General features: G+C 40.0%; 1 protein-coding gene and 1 pseudogene across 5 annotated transcripts in view; one reads left to right on the plus strand and one right to left on the minus strand.

Annotated features, from left to right (window-relative positions):
- The first annotated feature begins 11573 nt into the window (after positions 1-11573).
- On the plus strand, positions 11574-12271 carry LOC125933523 (60S ribosomal protein L26-like; annotated as a pseudogene).
- Positions 12272-18091: 5820 nt separating this feature from the next.
- Positions 18092-27461, minus strand: part of PANK1 (pantothenate kinase 1) — a 103531-nt gene continuing 94161 nt past the window's right edge. For 3 of the 5 annotated variants that reach the window (XM_049645393.1, XM_049645395.1, XM_049645394.1), the window contains one exon: positions 25254-25526. In XM_049645393.1, coding sequence (XP_049501350.1) covers positions 25302-25526 — 225 coding nt within the window. In that variant the 3' untranslated portion in view covers positions 25254-25301. Of the gene's footprint in view, positions 21914-25253; positions 25527-27461 lie in introns of those variants that run through there. The other 2 variants (XM_049645397.1, XM_049645398.1) reach the window with 1 other exon arrangement.

Raw genomic sequence — 27461 nt, forward strand, 5'->3', positions numbered from 1 at the left:
GGCTAGAAAGCCTTTCCAGGAGAATGGAGTGTAAAGGTCAAATCGATGCTTATTCTGCTTCTTCCCTAAAACCAGAAAGGTTTGCCTTTCATAATCACACCAGTGGACTTTTTTAGTCAATGTGTGTCATTAATCACGGTCATAACCCCGATTTGACTTAAACAGGAAAATGTGGTGTAGTCATGTGATTAGAATGTTCTTTATAGTGTCTGCCTTTGATTGAGTAAAATACCAACTTTAGGGGTGCCTGGGTGGCTCAGTTGGTTAAGCGACCAACTCTTGATTCCAGCTCAGGTCATGATCTCATGGTTGTGAGATCGAGCCCGGCATCAGGCTCCACACTGGGCATGGAGCCTACTTGGGATTCTCTTTCTCCCTTTCCTTCTGCCCCTTCCCTGCTCGTGCTCTCTCTGTCTCTCTCTCTCTCTCTCAAAACAAAACAAAACAAAACAAAAAACCCAAAAAAACCCACAAAAACAAAAACAAAAAACCACAAAACACCCAACTTTAACTTTTTTTTTAAAGAAGTGATATCTGTCTTGTACCCCATTCTCCCTATCAATACCTTCGGGGAAGTATTATTGAAAATAAAGAAACAAACAAACAAGGTAGTGAGACAGAGAGAGAGAGACAGAGGGAGGGAGGGAAATGGAGAAATAATCACTACGTAGTGTTGATTCTGGAAGCAGGATATATGCCTCTAAAGTCTTAACAAATAGGGGTTCCTGGGTGGCCCCCTAGGTTAAGCATCAGACTCTTGATTTGGGCTCAGGTCATGCATGGGGTTCCCCACTGAGCCTGGATCCTGCTTAGGATTCTCTCTCTCTTTCAAAAAAAAAATTAAATGTAAAAGTCTTAACAAATACCTGTATTAGTAGAGAAGGGTGGGGGTGGGGTGATTGCCAGCCATTTCAGCCATTCACAGTGAGATGCCCTTTTAAAGAACAATCATCCTTGGCTCCAGCGATGTAATTGGTGCAAATGTCAAAATCACTTGGGATTTTGTAAACCCCTGTTAACCCTTTATTGAAATACACCAAGGGAGCTCTAGGAGGTTTTAATTGCACGAAACGCAACAAATAATAAAAGTGCACTTTGAATAGAGTTTTTAATATGATATCAATGTTTATTAATGATAAGATACACTATCTGTCCATAAAAGCACATTGTAAGCTCATGAAACAGCTACATTGACCTAAATGTAGATATATGCATATATCTTTGCAATGAAATGATTTCATATAGTTTAAGCTTTCAGATTGATGGACCTTATTCAGAATAATATAGCATATATTTGCAGAGTGAAAAAAAAGTAGGCTTTTCTTCTTTGTATTTGCACTTCATTATCACCTCATTAAGTGAGGAAAAAACATGTCTCTAGTTCTAGATAAATTAAGAGAGCCTGAGGAGAAAAATTTTAGTAATTACATGGTAAGAGTTGAAGACAATATGTTTACTTTAATAATCTTTAATTTAATATGGCACAGGTTTTTCTTTTTCTTTCTTTTTCTTTTCTTCCAAGATTTTTATTTAAATCCAAGTTAGTTGACATAGCGTGTAGTATTGGTTTCAGGTCTAGAATTTAGTGATTCATCCAATTACATGTAACACCCAGTGCTCATCCCAACAAGTGCCCTCCTTAACGCCCATCACCCATTTAGCCCATCCCCACTCTCAATATGGTACAGGGTTTTCAAAGTAACACAGTTTCAGAGTGTCCTAGAAATTGAGAGTTTTGTGAAGATACCTAAATACCCAGATGAGAACGTGATTTGCAGTCATTTGGGAAATTTGGCTTTCCAGAGTCTGAAGAATTTAAAATAACCCCCCTCCTTTCCTCAGTTCATGGGGAGCACTACTTATTTTCAGTTCATTTTATTTATTTTATTTTAAGTGTTTATTTATTTGAGGAAGAGAGAGAGAAAGAGAGAGAGAGAGCACGCAAGCACGCACACAAGCGGGGGAGAGGCAGAGAGAGGGGACACAGAATCCAGAGCAGGCTCCAGGCTCTGAGCTGTCAGCATAGAGCCCGATGCTAGGGCTTGTACCCATGAACTGTCAGATGATGAGCTAAGCTGAAGTCAGACACTTAATTGACTGAGCCACACAGGCATCCCTTTTTAATTTTAATTTTATTTTAATTCCAGGGTAGTTAACATACAGTGTCATAGTAGCTTCAGGTATCCTCCTTATCACCTTCTCTTATTTCACCCATCCCTCCAGCTCCCCTCCCCTCTGGTAACCATCAGTTTGTTCTCTATAGTTAAGAGTCTGGGTATTTTTTGTTTGTTTGGTTGGTTGGTTGGTTGGCTCATTTGTCTCTTTCTCTCCCTTTTGTTCATTTGCTTTGTTTCTTTTTTAAAAAAAAAAAAACTTTTTAAATGTTTTTATTTATTTTTGAGAGAGAGAGAGAGACCCAACGCAAGCAGGAGAGGGGCACAGAAAGAGGGAGACACAGAATCCGAAGCGGGGTCCAGGCTCTGAGCTGTCAGCACAGATCCCGATGTGGGGCTCGAACTCACGGACCGCGAGATCATGACCTGAGCCGAAGTCGGCTGCTTAACTGACTGAGCCACCCAGGCGCCCCCAACATACATCTTTTTTATCTGTTCATGTATCGATGGACATTTGGGCTGCTTCCACAATGTGGTTATTGTAAATAATGCTGCAATAAACACAGGGGTGCCCGTGTCCCTTCGAATTAGTGTTTTCATATTCTCTGGGTAAATACCCAGTAATGAAATTGCTGGATCTTATGGTAATTCCATTTTTAATTTTTTGAGGAACCTCCATACTGTTTGCCACAGTGGCTTACTTATTTAAAAAAAGAAGAAGAAGAAGAAGAAGAAGAAGAAGAAGAAGAAGAAGAAATAATTAATTTCAATTACTTTTATGTTGAAATTTGGAGGAAACGGATAGATAACTCTCAAGTTAACAAGAGGGCTCTAGATTGTGCCAACCCAAAGATGACCTTTGGGATTAAACTCAACACCCAGCTCACAAGAAGTGATTAATAAATCCTTGTTGAATTTAACAAGCCTTTTGTGCAATGGAGATTAACAAATAGGATTTCACTTACCTTCTGTCATGGCAACCTTTGCAAACATACTCCCTGTTAGAAAAGTGAGGTTTCTGTCATTGTTTTTGTTGCCGTGTTTGCTGGGGAAAGTTTGGAGGATCCCTAGGTGAAAAAAGACTACGTGACCGCAAGGTGCGATTGCTGTTTTCCCATAGCCTAAAATAATTATACCACAACACTGCCTCTGCCATTCAGCACAATGATCTTTTCGGAAAAAGTGGATTCTTTTAAGTTTCCATGCAGCTCGTCCTTAAAATTTCCAGTGTGTGCTCAGCATGCTTAGAAAACACAAACTGTTGAGCACTCAGAGATGACAGCAACAGTGAGCGCACGCTGAACTTACGGAGATGTCTTTTGGAGAGAGGCTAGCGGCTCACCCAAGGCCAACCTCGGACCATCTGAAGCAGAGTAACTGCCCCACTAAGAGATCCCTTCACCCCTGCAAACTGAACTGAGAACATTCCCTTCTGAGGCCAGAGGAGGTGCTTAAAAAGCGTGAGAGCGGAACAGGGGCTGAAAACTAGACTACCAAACTGTGCTGGCAAAATCTGTTTCAACATAATGTGGGGGACTCGCTCGTGTATTGTTCTAGGGGCAGCCAGCCATCCCGTAGTAGCCATGGTTGACTGATGTGGTGCCATCATCCGTGATCGGGTGCGTCTCATCAATCGATGCTCATCAAACAATGCAGCTTTCCAGCACTTGCAGCTGAACCCGACGAGAGTTCATCCGCCCAACATGCCGCAAGACCAGGAAGACGGACACTGGGCTTTTGCAGTGAAGAGAGATAGTCTCTTTACTGGTGTGGTGCCACCCAGGAGACCGAGGGGCTAATGCTCAAAGGTGCCGAACTCCCTGCTGGCTTTGCCAGTGAGAGTTTTTCAGGGTAAAAGGCAGCCGTGTTGACTGCAGGCCCATGAGGTCATGTGAGCTGATGTTACTTAATAACTTCTGATGCCACTTTGTCTGCTCTCCTGGAGGTTTGTTCCACCTCGAAATGCTTGGAATCTGGAAAATATCTTTATTTTACATCTGCTGATTATATCTTTAGGGTAGTGCTGATTAACTGCTTGTATTACAGACTCCTTTGAGTGGTAAGCTGACATTCCTATCCCTTGAGCCTGTCCTGCAGTGCCTGTGGGTGATATGGCCTGGAGTCTGTGTGTTCCCACGTGAACGGACAAGATGGACACCGTCTTCACCATTGGGTGTAACCTACCAGAGAATCAGGACGGTTTATTTGAAGTGTGGATATGATTTTTAATGCTTGTAGTAATATACCCTTTAGTACAGTGATTCTCAAATTTTAAGTAGTTAAGGATCATCTGGGGAGATTTTTAAAAATGCATTCTGGGACCTCAACCCCAGAGATTTGAATTCAGAAGGTCTTGGGAGAGGTCCCCAAACAGGCCTTTAAGCAAACCCTCCAGGTTATTCTGAGACATGTTGGCCTTCGCCACACTAAGATACTCCATATTATAAGCATCTTCTTCAATAAAAGCCATCTGACATCTGAGATGCTACTGTTACTTAAGCAATTACACCGGGCTAAGTTACTGAGACCAAAGAATTTGATTTACAAAAAGAAAACCGGCCTACATCATTTCTGGGAAAAAAAAAAATTGAACAGGAATAAATATAATTCAATAAACATTCTTTTTTAAAGCCATCTTTAAGGACAGGAATGGACTTAGAAGACAAGGTTTTTATAATATAAATTATAATCACGACAAAATGATAGGTCATTTAAAAAATTAGATATTGGGGCACTTGAGTGGCTCAGTTGGTTGGACATTGGGCTTTTGATTTTGGCTCAGGTCATGGTCTCAGGGTTTGTGAGATCAAGCCCCCCGTGGGGCTCATGCTGACAGCACGGAGCCTGCTTGGGATTCTCTCTCTTCCTTTCTCTCTGTCCCTCCCCCACTTGTGTTCCTGCTCTCTCTCTTTCTCTCAAAATAAAGGGGCGCCTGGGTGGCTCAGTCAGTTAAGCGTCTGACTTCGGCTCAGGTCATGATCTCGCGGTTCGTGAGTTCAAGCCCTGTGTCAGGCTCTGTGCTGACAGCTCAGAGCCTGGAGCCTGTTTCAGATTTTGTGTCTGCCTCTCTCTCTGACCCTCCCCCGTTCATGCTCTGTCTCTCTCTGTCTCAAAAATAAATAAACATTAAAAAAAATTTTTTTTAATAATAAAAATAAATAATCTTAAAAAATCAATTAGCTATCAAAAAGAGGTTTACTCACTGAAACTAAAGATTGCATTACCCCTAAAAAATTTAAATATAATGAGAAATGCTGAAAGTCAAATACCATAATTTTTATGTACCTCTCTCCCCAAATTTATAATTGAAATGTTAGTTAAAAAAAAAAAAAAAGAAATCACATCAAGATGAACTGGTTTTTGTGAAAAATATAAATATTCAAAAGTAACATCAGAGCTAAGAATGCAAGTTATTGAGTAAAATAGAAAGCATCTATTTCAATACATGAGACAGAAAATTGATACAGAAATCAATAATCGTTCCATTTTTCAAATATAATTTCGGCATGGATCTTTGCAATGTCAAGTCAGTATTTTGTAAAGTCAAGGATTTTTTCCTGGACAAGGCAAAATACATATTATTTTAACCACATAAAAGTTTAGTGAATAAGTTTTTCGGTTGTTGTTTGTTTTAGAAGCGCTCTAGCCTGACCATCAGTGCTGGTGTGGAATGTGGAAAATGAGAGAAGGCCGAAGGGAAGAATGTGAATATTAACTGAATAACCGAGAAGGAAGGCCCCTGAGTTAGGACCTCAGATCAGCCAATGTGAAATTGTGAAGAAATCTCGATAGTTACACAGGCATTGCCTCCATACACAGTCCCCTTTGGAGAATGGAAGCAAACGTCAGGATCATTTGGACCCAAAGAAACCTAGATTTTCTCCAGAAGGCCGGTTCAGGATTCTCGATTATTGGCACGTGATCATGGGTGTGTTCCTTACCTTCTTGGAGCCTCAGTCTTTTCTCCTGTTCAGTGAAGACAGGAACCCCCACCTCCTTCATTGTCTGGATGTTGCAGACCGTGCAAGGATGTTGCAGGAGCGCAGAGCACGTGACAGGCTTAATTTGTCAGTGCTGTCATTGTTAGCAACTCTTTTCGGAGTAAACATGTTTTATTTCCATGTGTTAGCTTTGTAAAGGGCAGGCCCAGTGCCTGATACTCAGAATCACAAAAGCTCAGGCTTGGAGGGTGTTAAAGATCATCTCCATTCCAAGCCCTCCCCCTTCATTCGGTGCCCGCTCAGAACCTTGTTCTGAGAGTTCAAGAGAGTTCAAAGCAGCCTAATAATCTGGCACCTTCCTAATGAATATTTTCTAAGCAGATGTTTAACATTTATTTAGGAATTTTTAAGTCAGAATGACAGTGGAGTGCCTAATTTCCACTTCTTATACTTGGTAACTTTGCTTTGGGCAAGGCCTTTATCATAGTTTTGCAATTTACCACTTGAGTGATCAAAGTTAACTTCTCCTGAGTTGAAAGGCAAGACTCATTGCTTCCACTCAAGCTGTTTTGCAGCACTGAATCAGTGAATAAGAGCTGACATTCAAACATGAGTGGTAATTAATGAGTAGTTAGCATTATATAATGAGTTTCTAAGTCTCTACATCTTAGAGTTTGCATGCCAGCGTATTTTGAATTTGCTTGGCAGTGTGGTATTCTCTTTTTAAAACCAATCTTAATTCTCTATACCCTTTTAAAAAGGTTAATTTCTTCTATCCAAGTGAGGTTACATCTGGCAATTTCTCGATGGCCACCAAAACCGAAATGGGTCTTAGGGTTCTATGAGACCAAGTTTTGTAATGAACAGAGATCCCTACAGCTTGATTTTGCTGAGACAGACCTCCTGCCTAATTCCCCACCATCGCTGTGACTGCCGCGGACAGCAGAGGTCGGGTGTAGACAGTAGACATAGGCTGATGAACAGGAAGAATTGTGTCATCAACTAAATGTTCACGGGAAGGGCGCCTGGGTGGCTCAGTCAGTTAAACGTCTTGACTTCAGCTCAGGTGATGATCTCAGGGTCCGTGGGTTCGAGCCCCACATTGGGCTGTGCTCTGCGAGAGGATGGGGTCTTCTTTGGATCCTCTGTCCCTCTCTCTCTGCCACCCCCCTCACTAGCTCAAAAATAAATAAATGTAGTAAGTAAATAAACAGTAAATAAATAAATAAATGGTCAGGGCAGAGCCAACAAAACTCAATTGTGTGGACAACTAAACCATTTTCTCTGAAGTTACTCTAAGTTGTGTGGGTAGGATCTACAGATAATAATTGCCTCCCTCTCCTTTGCTTGTCTAAATATTGCATAAATAACTACTTGATATATTCAATGTTGATGTTGGCACACGAACAGATAGACAAGAGTGACTGCTCATTTCAAAATTTATAAATCCAGTATAAATAGTAATCAAACCCCAAAGGAGAATGCTTAAAAATGTTCCTGTTTAAAATTCACAATTGCATTTAACTTGCCTGATTTCAACCCACACACTTATGGAGCTTAATACAAAAACACTTTCGGTCTATATTTAAAATAATGTGACATTTGACAAACTATTCAAATATCAAATTTAAAAATACCCTCTGCTAAAATTACAGTTTTGACATCAACTCTAAATACATTACTTGCAGGATTAACATGGGGTCTCTTTCCCCATACACCATGTATATACAAACACACACACAACATAAAGGCTAAAGAACAGTCTAGAAAAAAACACTCTGAGAACATGCCATGAGAAGATATTTACTATGTCAGGGTAAAGAAACTTGAGTAGCTAATGGAAAACAATTATTGCAAAATTTAAGTTTTCTTTAAAATTAAAATTTAAGTATTTCTTAAAAATACACAGGAAGATCTCTTAAGGATGCACAAAATCCACCTGTCTCACTCATGGAATGTGCTAAACCAGACATAATTCCTTAGCCACGTCATGGAAGCCAAAAGGCATAAATTCTTCAGATGCTGAACCTGGTTAAAATAGCAACAGTAAATCTCCTTGAGCTGTGTAAAGGGAGGAAGAGAAGAGAAGAGAAGAGAAGAGAAGAGAAGAGAAGGGAAGGGAAGGGAAGGGAAGGGAAGGGAAGGGAAGGGAAGAGATCGAATATTAAAAAAAGGTCCAATTCTTTCTTGTTGCTTTAGGACCTAAGGGAAAATTTAAAGCTCTCCTTAAGCTAGAACTGCAAAAATTAATTTTTTTAATGTTTATTTTTGAGAGAGAGACAGAGACAGAGAGACAGAGCATGGGCAGGTGAAGGGCAGAGAGAGAGAGGGAGACACAGAATCTGAAGCAGGCTCCAGGCTCTGAGCTGTCAGCACAGAGCCTGACACGAGGCTCGAGCTCACGAGCCATGAGATCGTGACCTGAGCTGAAGTTGGACGCTTAACTGACTGAGCCACCCAGGCGCCCCTGGAACTGCAAAAATTAAAAGGGAATTTGTTTTAAAACACCCAGAAATTTACACAGCTGGGGCCGAGACTATTTGCCTTTATGTCACAATGCTCCTACTGTCACCACATCAACTTTGGGCTACACAAATTTGACTACATGCCCTTGGTGGTTGTGTCTAAACATGTGATAAGTCAAGAAATGTCCAGGGAAAAGAAGGTGGAAAAGTAAAACAACTAAAAAAGTTGTTAGTCTCAAGATGAGACTATTTTACAAAATTCAAAATCATGCCTGTCAGGTAAAAAAAGAAAAAGAGAAAAAAGAAAAAGAGCATCCAATTATTAACATATAAAATTTAGCTTTTGTGCAACATTCACGGGATTTTTTTTTTCAATCTTCACATCTAACTTGCTTTTGAAAAACAGCTTTACCGAAATATAATTCAAATACCATTTAATTAACCCATTTAAGGCGCATAACTCCATGATTTCTAGTTGTGTTCTACCACCACCGCCTCAATCAATTTTAGAACATTTTCATCACCCAGAAAAGGAGCCCGATATCTATTAACAGCGACTCTTTATTGCTCCCAAATCCGCGGCCCTAGGAAGCCATTAATCTACCTTCTTCTCTATAGCTTTGACTATTTTGAATATTTTTTCCAAATGGAATCATACAATGTGTGGTCTTTTGTGACTGGCTTCTTCCCCTCAGATTATTTTCAAGGTTTTTCCATGTCATGAGCCTCCTCACTTCATCCCCCCCCCCCTTTTTTGTTAAGGTTTGTTTTGAGAGAGAAAGAGCGCAAGCGGGCAAGGGGCAGACAGAGAGAGAGAGAGAGAGGGAGACACAGAATCTGAAGCAGGATCCCAGCTCTGAGCTGTCGGCACAGAGCCTGAGGTGGGGCTTGAACTCATGAACTGGGAGATCATGACCTGAGCTGAAGTCGGTCGCTTAACCGACTGAGCCACCCAGGCGTCCCGCACTTCATCCCTTTTTACAGCCAAATAATATTTACAACCATAACCAAAGCACTTTTAACTGCGTCCAGTGAAGTTTTGACATTTGTGTTGTCCTTTTCATGGATCTCAAAGCAGTTTTTGAGTTCCTTTGTAATTTCTTCTTTGACCCATTGATTGTTTAGGAGTGTGTTAATTTTCATGTATTTGTGATTTCCCCAGATTTCTTTTATTATTGATATCTAATTTAATTCCGCTGTCCTCAGACAGCATAACTTGAATGATTTCAGTCTTTTTAAACTTCGTGGGGCCAGTTGCATGACCTCACATGTGGTTGATCATGGAGACTGCTCCACGGGCCCTTAAGGAGAGGGTGCATTCTGCTGCTGTCTTTAACGGTGTTCTGCTGTGTTCCGCTGGAGTATTTTATAGATGTCTTGTTAGGTCTGTGACGTTTACAGTGCTGGTCAAGTCTTTTACTTCCTTATTGATCTTCTGACGAATTCTTCCATCCGCTATGGGAAGGTAGATTTTGAAATCTCCAACTACTGTTGAATTTTCTATTTCTCCCTTCAGTTATACCCATTTTTGCTTCATGTAATTTGGGACTAGGTTATTATTTTGTTTTTAATTATAAATTTTTTTTTCTCATTTGATAATATATCTGTGCCTCAATTCTTTTGAGGTAATTTTCAGGAAGCTTTATGAGACTCGGAACTGACAACTATTTTTAAGGATCCGTCCCTGCTATTAAACAATAGGCAAAATTAGGTTAATTTGCCTTATTTTATAATACAAATATAACAGCAACTTTGTTCATTACTTTACAAGATGGGTGTGCTGCTAATATTAATTCCGATGCATTTGTAATATTTTAACTATTTGCGCAGTTTCCAAAAACCATTAGATGTTTTAGAAATGAAGTGTGTTTGTCTATGAATAACTTTTATGTTAATTATAATTCATCCTTACTGACTTACTAGAGTAGGCATTCATATATTACACCAAGTTAGCTCCCCTGGAATAAAGCCACACTTTGGCATTTCCTAGCTACTAAAATTGAGATTTTCATCCAAAATCTGCTACCAATGTATTCTTTTAGTTTTCATTTTTTCATTTTTATTTTAGAGAGAGAGAGAGTGAGCTGGGGAGAGGGGCAGAGGGAGAGAGAGAGAGAGAGAGAGAGAATCTTAAGCAGGCTCCACATTCAGGATGAAACTCGATCCAACAACCCTGGGATCGTGACCTGATGAGCCGAAATCAAGAGTCAGACATTCAACCCACTGAGCCCCTCAGGCGCCCCATCCAACTTATTCTTTTAACCTAGAGAAGCTTCTTTTGCTTTCTCTGCCTTGACTTTCTTGATGTAAAGTAGAGATAGCATCGCCTGTTTGCCTAGTTCATGAGGATATCATGAGGATAAACTAGCCAATGAGACATTTAGAGCATTAAATGTTCTTAACAAGTGCACTTTTATAACCTACAGAACTTAGAGAAAATGATTGCTCACATATGACAAAAAAAAAAAACAACAACAGCATTTGCAAAAGACCAAAAAAGAAAGATAATGTGCCAGGTCACACGCATAATTCTTGGAGGCAGAGGCAGAGGTAGTGTGAGTGGCTGCTCCCTTTGGGGATTGCCCAGGACTGATTTTTACTGAGCATGAGCACCTGAGCCAGGCACAGTTCTCAGCTCTTTTTCATCATCACTTAATCCTTACAATCATCTAAGGGAATAACTAGTTTTATCCCCATTTTACAGATGAACTAACTGAGGCTTTCAGAGGTTAGGGGACTCACCCATGGTCACACTCTAGCTTAAAGACAGGCTTCAACCAAAGCAGGCTCACTGCAGATTTTTTTTTTTTTTTTTTTGCTGATTCACTCAACTGCATTGCCTTCTCAAAGATTGTAAGATAGCTTCTCTTTTGACCTGACAAGTTCATTGTAATTCCCAATATTAGAATCAAAAGCTCTGGATCAGGAAGATCTCAAAGACTTTCTATGCATATTAAAAGGAGATATCATTTTTCATCTATACGATTGGAAAGTATGAAAGGATTGATAATACCTAGTGCGGATGAGTGTGTAGGAAAGTAAGCACTACCAAAAATCATGTACAATGTGTATGCTCCTACTGTTTGGAAGAGCAAATTGTCAGTAACTCTCAAAAAATAAAATTTAAAGGAGACTGCCCAGTGCCAGGTAGATGGTCACCATGAAGTTCAACTCCTTTGTGACCTTGGACCACAGCAAAAATCTCAAACGCCCCCTCAATGCCCCCTTGCACATGCACAGGAAGATCCTGTCTTTCCCAATGTCCAAGAAGCTGCAGCAAAAGTACAATGTGCCAGGCCCATGTAACAAGGATGATGAGGGCCAGGTGGTTCAAGGACACTGCAAAGGTCACCAAACTGGCAAGTTAGTCCAAGTGTACAGAAAGATATATGTCATCTACATGGAGTGGGTACAGCATGAGAAGGCTAATGGTACAACTCTCCATGTGGCATTCACACAAGCAAGATCTATTTTCTCACCCTTAAGAGGTGGTTCTCACTAGGCTAAAACTGGACCAAGATCAGAAAAAAATTCTTGAATGCAAAGCCAAATCCTGACAAGTTTGAAAAGAGAAAGGCAAATATAAGAACTTAATGAGAAAATGCAAGAATGAATATAACCTGTTGTGCAACCATGGTTTAATTGTAGACTTTTAGCCTGACGTGTATTCCTTTGAAACTTTCCAAGATGTCTCTCAAACATTTTGTTTCGTTCTTGTTTTGTTATTGACACATAGCTCTGTAAATCTGCTTTTGTTGTTTTGATTAATAATTTTGTGAAAACAAAATAATAAATAACTATACACACACACACACACACACACACACACATACAGGAGAGAGTGAGAGATTGAGAGAGAGACACCTGGATGGATCAACATTTGGCATTATTGTGGATAGGGTATGGTATTGAAATAGGGGAATTAAGTTAGTCTATTTATGATGATAACCAACATTTACCTGGTGCTTGGGTAGTCTTTAAAACATTTTACATATACTAACCGGTTTAATTCTCCTAACAAATTTTGTTTGCATTTGACAGCTGAGGAAAGTGAATCACAGAGATGTTAACTTGTCTAAGCTCATACAGCAGGTGGCTCCAGAGTACCACCTATACCTCATTGCCTCTTATTCTAGAAGTTCAGATTCCTCTCTTCACTCCACTCCCAGAATGCTGCAGTCAAGCTTATATTTCCAGAAAGGAGATGGGACACACCTTCTCTGGAGGATATCACGAATCCTGGAGAAAAGATCCAAAGATATTGACAGTGGGTGTCTCCAAAGAAATGGCTGAGCCAGATCACCTTACAGTGAAGTCCAATCATCAAGTTCCACCGCTTACTTAAACCTTCAATCAACTTTTTGTCACACAAGGATCACAAGACATCTAGGGAAAGCCTCTAAAAGGAAAGACAGAGACCAAAGCACATAGAAAAAAAAGCAATTTGGAAGAGAGACTATTCAGACATGTAAAAACATAAAAGACAAAATATTTTTTTGAAAAATAAAACATAGGTTATGAAAAAATCAGACAATAAAAATAGTTGTTGGGAAATCCAGCATAATGGTAGAAATAGTAGCAATAATAACTTCATAGAAGAGCTGGAAGATAAAGGTGAAATGGAGCAAAAAGATTAAGATGAAAACTAGAAGAAAAAGGAATATGGAAATTAGACAACCAATACAGGAAGTCCAACATCCAAACAAGGGTAGCTCCCGAGCAAGAGATCAGAGAGGGGATGGAATTATCAAAGAAATAATATTAGAAAATTTCTCAGAGATGAAGGATACAAATTTTCAGTTTGAAGGAATCCATTATGTAACCAGCTTAGCCAATAAAAATACATTCACACTAAGGCTTATCATTATACATGTTCAGAATACTGGTGAAGCAGAGAAGTTTCTTCAATAGTTTAAATATTTTTTTTTTAAGTTTATTTATTTTGAGAGTGTGAGAGAGAGAGAGAGAGAGAGAGAGCAAGTGGGAAAGGGGCAGAGAGAGGGAAAGACAGAATCCCAAGCAGGCTCTGCACTGCAGAGCCCGATGTGGGACTCGAACTCATGAAAGGTGAGATCATGACCTGATCCAAAGTCGGACCCTCAACTGACTGAGCCACCCAGGTGCCTCAATAGTTTAAATATTTTTAGCCCATTCTCTTATCACTTGTGTGGTCTATGAGGAGAAGTCCAGTGTAAGTGGTAAGTGGTTAAGTCCTAGCATTGTTCCCTCCGTATGTAAGACCCCCCTTCTCCAACTCCTTGCTTCTTTCAGAGTTTTCTCTTTGTCTTTGATTTTCTGCGGTTTGAATAGGATATGCCTAGGTGTAGATTTTTTGGTATTTTTCTCGTCTAGATCCTCGAGCTTCTTGGATCTGTGGTTTGGTATTTGTCATTAATTTTGGAAAATTCTCAGCCATTATTTCTTCAAACATTTCTTCAGCTCCATTCTCTCTCCTCTTCTGGTGTTCTAAGTATGCGTAGGTTATATTGTTTGAAATTATGCCACAGCTCTTGGGTATTCTGTTCTCTCTCTGGATTTCGTTTAGAAGATGTTATTGACATATCTTCAAGCTCACTGATTCTTTCCTTAACCGTGTTTGGTCTACTGATGAGCCTATCAAAAGCATTCTTCACTTCTTGTTGCAGCATTTTAATTTCTAGCGTTTCCTTTTGATTCCTCATTAGATTTTCCATCTCTCTGTTTACATTGCCAATCAGTTCTTGTTCTACCTTTTCCATTAAAATCCTTCACATATTTATGTTAAATTCCCTGATTGGTAATTCCAAAGTCTATGTCATATTGGAGTCTGATGCTTGCTTGATCTCTCCAGACTGTTTTTTCTTGTCTCTTTGCATGTCATATAATCTTTTGCTGAAAGCTACAAAGGATGTATTAGGTAATAGAAACTGAGGTACAATGGCTTTTAGTGTGAGATTTATGTGAATCTGGCTAGGAGTTGGGCTGTGTTTAACATTGCTGTAGCTGTAGGTGCAGAGGCTTCAAACTCCTTGTGTCTTTTTTTTTTTTTAGTTTATTTATTTATTTTGAGAGGGAGAGGGAGCGCATGAGTGGGGGAGGGGCAGAGAGAGAGAGGGAGAGAGAGAGAACCCCAAGCAGTCTCTGCACTCTCAGCGTGGAGCCAGATGTGGGGCTCGAACCCATAAACCGAGTGATCATGACCTGAGCTGAAATCAAGAATTGGACACTTAACTGAGCCACCCAGATGCCCCTGTGTCCTTGTTTGTAACTCCTCTGTTGTCTTTGAGTTTCCCTAATAAGTTCTTAAGTAGAATCTGCACCTTACAGCTCTCTTTGAGCTGTAATCCACTGTTATTATACTGAAGCCGTGTTGATGTGGTGGTAGGAGGTAAGGAGGGGAAACATTCATAATCTTAAGAGGAAATGTCAGTCTTGCAGTGGGCCTGTGTCCCTGGGCTATGGCTCATGTTTCCCAGCATTCCCCTTTTCCCACCTCCTCCTTGTACTCCTTCTTCCTTCCCCAGCCTTAGTTGAGATAGGGATACAAAAGGAAGCTGAAGTTAGGGAATTTCTCTCCCCCCCCCCCCTGCCCAGGTGAGATAAATCTCTGATAAAATCCTGACCCCTGGAGGGGCACCTGGGTGGCCTGGAGCCTCTTTTGGATTCTGTGTCTCCAGCTGTCTCTGTCCCTTCCCCACTCACACTCTGTCTCTCTCTCTCTCTCTCAAAACTAAATAAACATTAAAAATTTTAAAAAAATATTGACCATTGGAAACCAGCCCTTTTTCATGGAGAATACTCTAGACCAATTTCAAAATGGTTACTTTTACTGTCCCTCTGCCAGAGACACAAGAGAATTTTTCTCACCTCTTCACCATGAGAGCCTGATGGAGTTCCTGGAGGCACATGAAAGTGTGGAGACCCCCGCCTAAGACTGCAGGCCCCCAGGAATTTCTCTCTCTTCTGCTAGTTTACACTCATCCTCCACCAGTTTGTCAAAATTGTCATGTAAGTGTACCCACCAGTTAATGGGAGGTAGGAAAACTGATTTCAGCTGTGATTTTCTGTCTTTTCAGATTTCAGGCTGGCAGTTTGCCCTATGACCTCAGTTCTCTGATGAGCCCAAGAAAAGTTATTGATTTTCAGTTTTTAGCTTTTTTCTTATAAGGATGGGAGTGATGAATTCCAAGCTCTTTACAGGTTGGGGCTGAAGCCAGAAGTTGGTAAGTTTCTAAAAGCTTCCAGAAAAAGAGGGGGGAAGAAGTCACATGTGAAGATCAGGAGTCAGAATGACATCAGGCTTTCTCACAGTAACACTGGAAGCTTGACAATAAGAGGGCTACGCCTTCAGAATTCTAGGGAAAAAAAAAATCTAACCTAATATTTTATACTTTGTCAAACTATCAATTGAGTATGAGCACAGAATAAAAATATTTTTAGAAATGTTTAAACATACAACTACCCAAAAAATTTCCACTTGTCACCCTACGCTTATCTGGGAAGCCGCTTTGCTCAGAATAGTGAGATAAAACAAGAAAGAACAACAGCCAATGTTGAAAAAAGAGTTCCTGATAAAAATATACCCAGGCATTGGTTGGAATGCTGAACATACCCCTCCCCATAATCCTCCAGTCAGGATCGTTCCGGTAGCTCTGCACATTAGCTACAACTTTGGTGGTCTGACATATCCAAGTGCCCTTTCCCAGCCCTTGGCTTTGCCTGTACACACTGAGGAAGTACCATGTGTCATTAATAAAGTATAAAGAGAAAGAGGGACAAAAAACAAGAAAGAAAAGAAAACATGGGTACTGCTATTTTTTTCAGTCTTCTGGGGCTTACTTAACTTTAATTTAGATTATATGCATGTCAAACTTGTTAAAATTATAAAAGTTACTTAAGTTTAATTTTTTAAGTTAATTTATGTATTTATTTTTTTTGAGAGAGAGGGATAGAGAGTGAGGGAGGTGCAGAGAGAGAGGGAGAGGGAGACAGAGAATCCCAAGCAAGATCCACACTGTCAGTGGATGCAGATGTCAAGACTGATGCAGAGCTTGAACTCATAAACCTTGAGATCCTGACCTGAGCTGAAACCAAGAGTCAGACACCTAACCGACTGAGCCACCCAGGCACCCCAAGAATGCTTAGGAAGATGAATTCTCACTGCAAACTCGTTGAGAATTGGTGACAACATTAAGTGAAATAACCTCAATTCATTCTAGTTTGGAATGTTTGGTGTTTACCTGATAGAGTGAGCACAAAAAAGAGGCAAAGACTTTTAATTATCTTTTATCATTATCTTTTATTTTTGTATTGCAAGTGATGAATACTCATAAACTAACCTTTGTAAGCGTACCATAAAAGGCACTACATAAATGGTTACACTATGGCATCGCCAATATAACACTTTTGAAAAATGAAACAAACAAGTGAGGTCATTGCGGGAGTAAGTGCTTGTGGATTGGTTAAAAAATAATCCAGTCTCAATATCATAAGTAGATGCAAAAAAGTGCCGTGTGTCAGACTTGGTGCGCTCTGGGAACCACTAAATGACCCTGATAATGACAAAGGCATTGACAATAAAGATTCAAGTGAACAGCTCAAATAATACTGTTTCATGAAATGAGGGAGGAGTGAAAACGGTGCATTACTAAATGAATATTATCTCGTGTAACATAACGATTTTGAACTCGTATGGGAACTAAATTGATTATTCTAAGTAAAATAAAAGGAAAATGAATTAACTTCCAAACTGCTTCCCAAATACATCTCCCATTTTTGTTGTGGAGGTGGTAGTGAATGACAGCAAGATAAACCTAATGGTCGTTCCTCAAGAGCTGAGGCCATCATTTCATATTTGTATCCTATGCCCATCTTACTAAGGAAGTCCCTTGCCTCCCTCTCCGCCATATCACCCTGTTTCTTGTCTTCACAGCCTGATCACTAAATGCTATTTTCCTGTTGATTTGTCGGTTCATGTGCTGAAAGTCCACCTCCCTCGTGAGAATGTAAGCCCGAAGAAAGGAGGGGCCTTGCTGTCTTACTCCCACTGAATGCATCCCGGAACTTACCCAATGCCTCCCAGATCATAGGCATTATTAAATTAATTATGTCAAAACTAATTCAAATTAATGAAATTTGTCAAAACTAAATAGATGGAGTGAATAACGAGCACCTGGTAGACCCAGTAGAATATGGGCATTAGTTCAATTTTCCTCACAAATTTGGGGTCGTCTTCTGATCATTGGGAGCAAAAGAGCCTTCTCTCCAAACGGTTCTCACAAGTTATGGAGTTAATGGTGATCACTGGTGTTGAAATCTTCTTAATCACTAAAGGGAATCATAGCAGGGTTGTAGCTATTAGCAGCCTTTGCCCTGTGGGAAATTTCTCAAGAGCTTATATAACCCTCTTAGTTACAGAGAAACGTGGTCCACTAAGCAGCTATTGCATGAGGTCCGACACAACAGAGGAACTGAAGTAAACATGAGAATAAAATGGTGCTCTATATTCGAAAGCATAACTGGTTTACTCCTTTACCTCAGTAGGATATTTTGCTCTGTTACCACTTTGAAGTCAGATTAATTGTAGTTTCACTTGACTTGAAACCCTTTGATGGCTCGGCCCTGACTACAGAAAACACTAGAATCTTTAGCATGCAATACAACCCTTTCCATAATCTGGCTGATTTCCTCTCTCCTGGTATCTGGTTTCTCTGGCACTAACCAGGCTCTAGCTGAAGCAAACAGCTTCTAGTTCCCTGAAAAACCCAACTGTTTCTTCTCTCAATGCTTCTCTCACGCTGCTCTCTCCGCTTGGGAAGCCCTGCTCTCCCCCCTCCCCGCCCTGGCCCACTCAAGTGGTCTGTACTCACTGGTTGGGACTCTATGAGAACTTCTTGAGCCCCCTCCTTTAGGAGAAGTGACCAGTTCCTCCTTCAAATGCAGCCCTCTCCCCTCACGTACAGACCTCACATTGGGCCTGGCCCACACCTACTCCTCAAATTGCATTTTCTGTCGCTCTTCCCATTGTTTACACACACTGGAATCCTTGCAGCTCCTCAAAACCTCCATTCTCATTTGCCAGGAGTAAAAAATGTCCTCCCAGGGATTCACACGGTGTGTTCCCGACTTCATCTGACCCCACTCAAACATCACCTTGGAGGAGAGGTTGTCTTTGACCACTCTACCAACGATGTTTTTCCCCTTCCGCTTTCTAAATGGAACTACCCCCTCTCTCGCCCTTTACCTCACCTCATTTTCTCTTTGTAGTACTGATCTACCATTATTTATTTAGTGATTATCTATCTGTCTGTCTTCCTTCTGGAATGTAAGCTCTGGGAGGGTAGGTTTTTGTTTTGTTCTCTGTTGTAAATATTTGTGAATGACACCCGTGACACTTTTTGACACAAATTGGTCTGAGACTTATCTCCCTTGCAGAACAGCAGGGGTTATAGCCAATTCCTGTTGGTTTCCTCAGCTCCTTCCTGGCGCAAAGTAGCTTCTTATTCTCTGTATGACTGGATGAGGTCAAGCATAAATTACCTGTAATAACAGTTCCCAACAAAGGGACTCTGAATCTGTGTATGCTACCTAAGCTGAAGAATACAACTACATTTCCACAATTCCTTTATCTAAAACTCCTGGCACCAGATGTTTTTCAAAATTCAGAATTGTTTGCTACTTAACATCCCTAGTAGGGTCTGGGGTGGTACCCTGTAATCAAACATATCAGTAGCTTTGCAACAAAACATGAGGAGTCCTACAGAGTGTGATGAATAATCCTGAAGTCAGCTTTGTCTGTCAAGTGAGTTATCAAGATACATTTTAAGAGTTTGGAATTTTGGAATTGCGGACACAGGGCTATGGACATGTACTAGCATAGGAAGATCTGTATCTCTGTGCTACAATGGGCTCCCCACATTCTAGAAGATTAGATACCACTGATATCACATGTTCGTTTAAGACATCTGTTTTTCTCTTCCCAGTACAGCTAACATGTCCTATGTGCCAGCCTTTGTGCTAAGCTCTTTAGATATGGAGGTAAAAACTGTATGCCCCATTTTATGAACAAGGAAACCAGGGTTTAGAGAGAGGGTTTAGTGGCTTACCCACACAGCTAACCAATGGCCAAGCTAGATCCACACTGAAGCTATCTCACAATCAAAAGCCGTGCTCTGGAACACCTGGCCGTCCTGAATTCATACAGTTCAAGATAAAAATTCCTTAGTCTTGTCAAGTTTCTTTTCAATGTTGAGCCAAAGGAAAGTGTCTATGATTCAAGTGAATATAAAAATCCTTGAGCTACAAGTTTCTCATTATAAAAAAAGGCTGGCTGGCTATATGTAGCCTACATTTATCGATATTTGTATAATGTAATAATTGATTTCCTCAGCTAAACTAATGCTTTACACATTTGCAGTGAAAGATCAAGTGATTCCAGATAATTAAAAAATTATATAATTATACTAACTTGCCCTGATTTCTTCTGCAGAACCATAATCCAAGGTCTGCTATTCCCTGACAGAGGAGTGTAGGATTGATTGAGGAGAATAATCAAAAAAAAGGCACTAATGTAGCTAATATGTACATTTTTACATTTATCTTTTTCAAGAACATCTTGGTTGCTTGAATTTTTTAAAGCCAGGTGGAAGTTGATAAGATGTATTTGTGATGACCAAATGTTGAAATTTGGGGGGAGGGGGAACTGCCAAAGATAGTAATGATATTCTGGCAATGAATCAGTTGTATAAGAACAATAAAGCTATTTTAAAAAAATCCCTGCTTAGAGCTATAAGCTTCAACTGAAGACACCCTTATGTGAAAGCCTCAAATTATGAGATGAAGAGTAGCTAAAATACAACACACACTCATTTTATGGCACAAAAGCAGATAATATGAACATGAAGATTAAGAAATGAAAATAACATATACACTAAACACATCACAACAGAAACAGGCTTTATTTCAACCAGACAAGTGAATACTTCAGTTAACATCGAGTTCTCCAAGACGTGAAGATATGGCAATTAAAGATGGTGCTCAGGAGGCAGAGAAGGAAAGATTCACCACGGAGTAATCATAGTGCCTGCAAAGATCCCTTTCAACAATATGCTCAGTTCAAAAGATTAATCAGTTCTAAGTCATTAGACCTCATGCGTTTCAATATTTGTACAAGACTCTCATTTGAAAGTTACCCATCGGTGCCAATGACATCTTTCAAAAAAGAAAAAAAAATATGTATAGATAGATCAGTACCATGATTTTTTTAATATTAGAAACTGAGATTGAAATGCAGTTTTCAGTTTGAAATACTTCAAATCAGAAAATTATTATTTAAGATGGCTTGTTACAAAGCTCCTATGTACATACGTGTACAAAACAAATAGGTGTTATTACCTGACACGTCAACCCATGACTTCTCCCCCATCTCCCAATGTGAACGGTTAATCTACTGGGAGACTTCACCCGGGAAGTTCCAATGTCCTGCATAAGGATTTGCTGCCACTCATATGGTGGGTATGAATGAGGACAGTTCATCAGAGAACACAATTTAATATAACCTAACGTAAAGTAAATCCAACAAAACACTGTATATTCATTGTATATCATTTTCAACTTTTGCCTGACTCATAAAATTCATGAACGCTTTCGATCTCGTGCTTCACTCTTAGTGAGCTGATCAGCCCCTTCATTGGTACAAACAATTACATTAAAGAAAGGTATTGGAGAGGAGAGGGAGTCATCTGACGACAGAAACAGGGGGAAGGACTCTCTTTCTCCATAAGACATTCAAACAGAAAAAAAACAAGACAAAAAAAAGGTAAAGAAACAAACAAACAAAATAGTGTTCACAGTAAAGCATGCCAGATTTGTAGTTTCATTTGAAACCAACAGCAAATCATGAAACGTCATGATGAATATAAGTAAAGGTAAGATCTCCTAGAGTAATTACTAAATGAAGTTAAAATTACCACACTGATCAGTAAACCCCAGAAGAAAAATAAACAGCACTTACACTTCGGGTCCTTCTTAAACCTCATACAACTTTTCAAGGTTAATGCATAAAATTCATAGGTTTGGCCTCTCTGCACAAATGTGTGTGTGTGTGTGTGTGTGTGTGTGTGTGTGTGTTTTAAAAATACAGTATACAGAAAAAACTCTTGTATTCCCCATTTTGAATCATAAGCTCAAAACCCAAGAGTAAAAGATCAGCTAGAAGGATTTTAAATTATTTACAAATCCAGCAGGTTCATCTGCCATAATGGCTTGGCTTCCGTCCCATAGCGACATCTACCTCCTCCAGCGACAGGTCTCAGGTCTCTGTTCTCACAGAAGGCTCTTCTATCCACTGTCATCACTACTGGTCATCAGTCATCTTGAACAGTTCCAGCAGTGCCCCAACAGCTCCGAAATAACCCTACAAAAGCAATGGGGAAACTTGTGCACGGTTATCTCTAAACAGCCAGATACCTCCTGTTTTTCATAATTCTGGGAATGCTGCCCCCTAATGCTGTAGATGAGAAAAACTTCAAACCTGAACCCTGCCATGCACAGTAGAACAATAATAATAATATTTAGAAGATATACCTGTTTTTCTTTCTTTTTTTTAATGTTTATTTATTTTTGAGAGAGAGAGACAGAGTGCGAGTGGGGGAGGGGCAGAGAGAGAGGGAGACACAGAATCCAAGCAGGCTCCAGGCTCTGAGCTGTCCTGTCAGCACAGAGCCGATGCGGGGCTCGAACTCACAAACGGTGAGATCATGACCTGAGTCGAAGTCAGACACTTAACTGAACCACCCAGGCGTCCCCAAAATTGTTCTTCTAGAAAAAGTTTTAAAAAATGTTTATTTATTTTTGAGAGAGACAGAGAGAGAGAGAGTATGAGTGGGGGAGGGACAGAGAGAGAGGGAAACAAAGAATCCCAAGCAGGCTCCACACTGTCAGCGCAAATTGCAACATGGGGCTCGAACCAACCAATAGTGAGATCATGACCTGAGCTAAAATTGGATGTTCGACTGACTAAGCCACCCAGGCACTCCTACGCTAAAAATTGTTCTAAGCACTTTACACGAATTTACTCATTCAATCTTCACAATAACTTTATGAGATAAATATTATCATCCCACTTTACGAAGACTCACACAAAGATGGAGACGTACAGTTATTGTCTAAGTTCTCCTAGTCAGTTAAGATGCTGTGCTCTTAACTGCTCAGCTGACTACTTCTCAATCCTACTAGTGGAATGAATGAGAAGGAGTGAATGAGGACCCCTGAGGCAGGGCAGGAAAATCACCTCACCAGCACCTCCCAAAAGTTCTCTCTCCACAGTGTCCTCCAGGAAGGCCTGCCTAAGCCAGAGTGAATTTAAGAACGCAGAGAATTTTCTGAGAGATATTTACAAGGGACTATAAAAACGCCCCACTTTCATTGGCCATAAAGACTAAGTTACGATATGTGCATAACAAAGCAAAGCCGTAGTCCACAGAGGCCTAGGATTGTACAAACCAATACAGGTGACTACATTTTCACCTACAGAAATGACTTTCCCCAAAATGTTGGATCTCACTCCCTATTTTACCACCAACTAACACCCATGTGCCTTGTAGATGGCTTTTAATTCCTGATGGCTTGCAGGGTTTGTTTTCTGCCTTAGTTGAAGAGAATCTGGACTTAGGGTTGCCAGATAAAATACAGATAAATGCCAGATAAAATAACTGTGTCCTGTGTTTTTAATCACTAAATATGGCAACTCTAGCTGAACTAGAACAGTGGTTTTCTTTTTTCATTTTAATTGCCTTTTTAAAGCTGAGGTGCTTTCTTCTTTTTCAAACAAAACCTTAGGTGGAAACGATAGACAAGCAGATAAAAAGGGAGCTGCTCTGGTTGGAGGGGGAGGGGGGTAAAAGTTCTCGGACTCTATTCCCCCAAAGTTCTATCACTCCATGCTATCGGTCGGCCGAAAAAACAAAAAAACAAAAAAACCGGCTTTCTTTAGTATTAAGTTCTATCACTAAGCCTTAAGTCTTTCCTATTTAAATTCTTATTGCTTTAGCTGCTTTAAGAAAACAAAATATGGGCTTAGAAAACTGTAAGTAACTTATAAATGCATCAGCGACTTTTCAAATAAATAATTCAGTTTGGAGATGAGAAAAATGCCACAGTACTTATTCATTACAAGTTTGCAATATTGGTTCTCTCAAAGTTTTTTCTGCTACAATATACCCCAGGGATTAGGTACCTCCTGTGATAAATAAACTGTCGCTCTCTATAATACTGATTTTATTTTATTTTTAAGTTGATTTATTTAGAGACAGAGCGAGCACAAACAGGGGAGGGGCAGAGAGAAGGAGAGACAGAATCCCAAGCAGGCTCCATGCCATCTGCCATCAGTGCAGAGCCTGATGCAGGTCTCAAACTCGTGAACTGCGAGATCACGACCTGAGCAGAGATCAAGATCAAGAGTTGGACACTTAACCGACTGCGCCACCCAGGCGCCCCTTAAAGTACTGATTTTAAAGGTGGTGGTGGAGGAAGTGGGCAAAAGAGGGGGCGGTCCCTCGCTTACTGTTAGAAACCTCTGATGTATAGAATTATAGAAACTCCATATAAGGGACTCTGAATTAACTGATCTCCGCTTCCTGTGCAAACAGGTTGCTAACGCCTAGGGACACCAGCCTCTCTGGGCCACCAGGCTGCTCTGAGCAGCCCTGGCACTTCCGTTCCTGCCAGCAGAGTTGTCTGCTTGCCAAGAGTCAGCTGTGTTTATCCTCAGATTTGTTTAGGCCACTTTTATTGTTAATGTCGTAATCTAATTTAATTATGTATCATCTAAACCAATAAAAAGAGTACAAAATAAATGGACATTTCTATGAAAATCCAGTTAAATTCTCAAAAAAAAATTTTTTTAATGTTTATTTTTGAGAGAGAGAGACAGAGAGACAGAGAGAGAGACAGAGTGTGAGCAGGGGAGGGGCAGAGAGAGAGAGGGAGACACAGAAGGTAAGGCAGGCTCCAGGCTCCCAGCTGTCAGCACAGAGTCCAACGTGGGGCTTGAACCCATGAACCGTGAGATCGTGACCTGAGCTGAAGTTGGATGCTTAACCAACTGAGCCACCCAGGAACCCCCAGTTAAATTCTTGAAAAAGACTGAAAAAAAGCAGTCACAAACTTCTCTACGTAGGTGGATACCAAATATGAAAGGTTGAGGAGAAAATCTAGGATTATGCAAACAAATTGCTTCATAAGTATCTTTAATTTCTTAATCCATTTTAAAGACACAGATCAGACATCAAAGAAGCTATATAATACTTGCAGATTATGAAAAAAAGGATAACAGCAAGGGCGCCTGGGTGGCTCAGTCGGTTAAGCCTCCGACTTCAGCCCAGATCATGATCTCATGGTTCATGGGTTCGAGCCTCCAGTTGGGCTCTGCGCTGCCAGTGCAGAGCCTGCTTGGGATTCTCTCTCTCTCTTTCTTTCTCAAAATAAATAAATAAACTTTAAAAAAAACAGAAAGCATAACAGCAGAGTTCCAATCAGCAGAAATCCATGCTCCAGTTCCAATCCATGCTCAAAATAAACCTTGGTCCTACACTGAAAAATTTGTGAGTGCATGAACATTTATACTTTTTATATTAAAATGGTTAAAGTAGAGAGATATTTTTTAATGATTACCCATTTTACCTGATTTTTAAAATTATTATTAACCAACTACAAGTCCTGATTGTTGGAGAAGAAAGCTTCCATTTTACATATAGTTCTTCTTTATCCTTTGTCTAAGTGCAAAGTTTAAATGGCAACTCTTTCTATTTGACCAATTTTAAAACGGAGGGACTCACTCGAAAGTTAGACAACACCCAATACACTCCACGCAGGATGACTAAGTCCATGTAGACTTGACCTACCTCGTGTTCCAAAAACAGAGCTTTTAGCTGTCCTTTGGACCAAAAATCCATTGCATATGCTAGCAGTTTCATGGAGATCATATTGATTCTGAGAAAATTCCCAACAAACACAACTCTGTCAATATTCTGGAAAAAAAATTAAAGGAAAACAATGAAATGATAGTATAAAAGTAGCATGTAGCAAAGACCCAGTGTTCCATACTCCATGTGCTCCCAGGACCTTCAACAGTGAATTTTTTTAAGTGAAATTATTTCAGCATTTCCCAGATGAAGTTGAACAAACGTCATAGTGCATTCCACAAGAATGAGAGGGTGAGATTCTGGTTGGGCGAGGCAGAGACCTCTACTGGGCTTGTTTGCAGGTATTATGTTAGATTGACTTAGGTCTGATATGAAATTCAGCTACCAACACACACATATAAAATTGTAATTGGAGTCTAATTCAGCTAAATTTGCTTATGCATTCCTCCAATCCCTCAAATTCCAGCTATAAATTATTATTATAACCAATTCATAAATAAAACGGCAATGGTATTATTATTCATCCAACAGGTTTGCCCCATTTGCTCTGTACCAAACACCAGGAATACAAAAAGAAACAACTCCCAGTCTCTACCCTTAGGATGTATGGTGGACTATCCTGTTTGGTCAGCATGTGGGTTAAAATATGGAAAAGAAAAATATGCTTATAGCTTTGGTGACATGGATGTGGATTTGCATTCTGTACACACACTTAACACTGAGCTCAGCCTGTCTACCATGCAAAAGCTGGTCACTACCACTCATTCACAGAGTCAGTTGCTATGGTCACTTATGTCAAATGGAAGAGAGACTTGGAAGCTGACATTATTTTCTGTTCAGTCTATCAGGAATAATCAGGATCTAGGAACATGGCCTCTTAACCGTCTCCAGTTTTGACAGTGTAAGTTGATGAGCCCATTAATTACGGTGAAAATTTTCCATGGGTGGACGGGTGGGAGGTGGTTTTAATAAGCTTCCACAAATAACAATGGTAGCTACAAACTGCTCAGACTGAGATGCGACAAGAAACACTCAAAGTAGGAAACTCAGATTAAAGAAAAATTTAATGAAATTTAGGAGTTCTGCCTTTTCACCTAAAACAAGGAAGTCCAACTGGGACTTGACCAAAGCCCCAGTCCTGCATTACGCTGGTAATGAGCCAGAAGGAACAGAATGACAATAAAAGCTGATGGACAGTCCTCATTTCAAATAAATTCCAAGCAAGTCAAAGATATGACTATGAATAAAAAAAAAAAAAAAGAAAGAAAGACTAGAGAAAATCTCAGGAAATTAGTTTAAAAAAATAATGTTGACAGGGCACCTGGATGGCTCAGTTGGTTAAGCATCTGACTCTTGATTTCTACTCAGGTCATGATCTCAAGGTTGGTGAGACTGAGCCCCGAGTTGGGCCTGAGTTGGGCCTGCGCTGACAGCACAGAGCCTGCTTGGGACTCTCCCTCTCCCTCTGCCCCTCCCCCACTCAGGTGCATGCTGGCTCTCTTGCTCTCTCTCCCTCCCTCCCTCAAAATAAGTAAGTAAACATTTATAAAAAATAAAAATAACATTGCAGTAGGAAAGATATAACATTCACATGTATTCTCATGTAAAAAAGCAAGAGGCAATATTCCCGGAAGTGCATATTGAAGTATATGAGGTAGGCTGATATGACGTCTGGTATTTGCTTTTAAATATTTTAGCAAAACAGAGAGGAGGAACAAAAGGAGGAGAGAGGAGCAGAGGGAGGAGGAAGAAGAAAACAGATAAGGTGTGTGTGGCAAAGTCTTGATAACTGTTGAGTCTGGTTAATAGATATACGGAGGTTCTTTATACCATTCGACTCCTTTACGTAGGGTTATCAATTTTCATAATAAAAAGTTGATAAACAATCAAAGCAAGACATACAATAATATGTAAAGGGTGAATTGTATGAGTGAGATTATATCTCAATAAAAGTGTTGTTAAAAAAAAAAGAATGTTGTAGAGTTTGCTGCCTTTGGAAGGAAATGTTTCTCCTTTATTGCATACAAGATAGAATAAAAC

The sequence above is a fragment of the Panthera uncia genome, chromosome D2 (genome assembly GCF_023721935.1).
Source record: "Panthera uncia isolate 11264 chromosome D2, Puncia_PCG_1.0, whole genome shotgun sequence".
Taxonomy (NCBI): domain Eukaryota; kingdom Metazoa; phylum Chordata; class Mammalia; order Carnivora; family Felidae; genus Panthera; species Panthera uncia.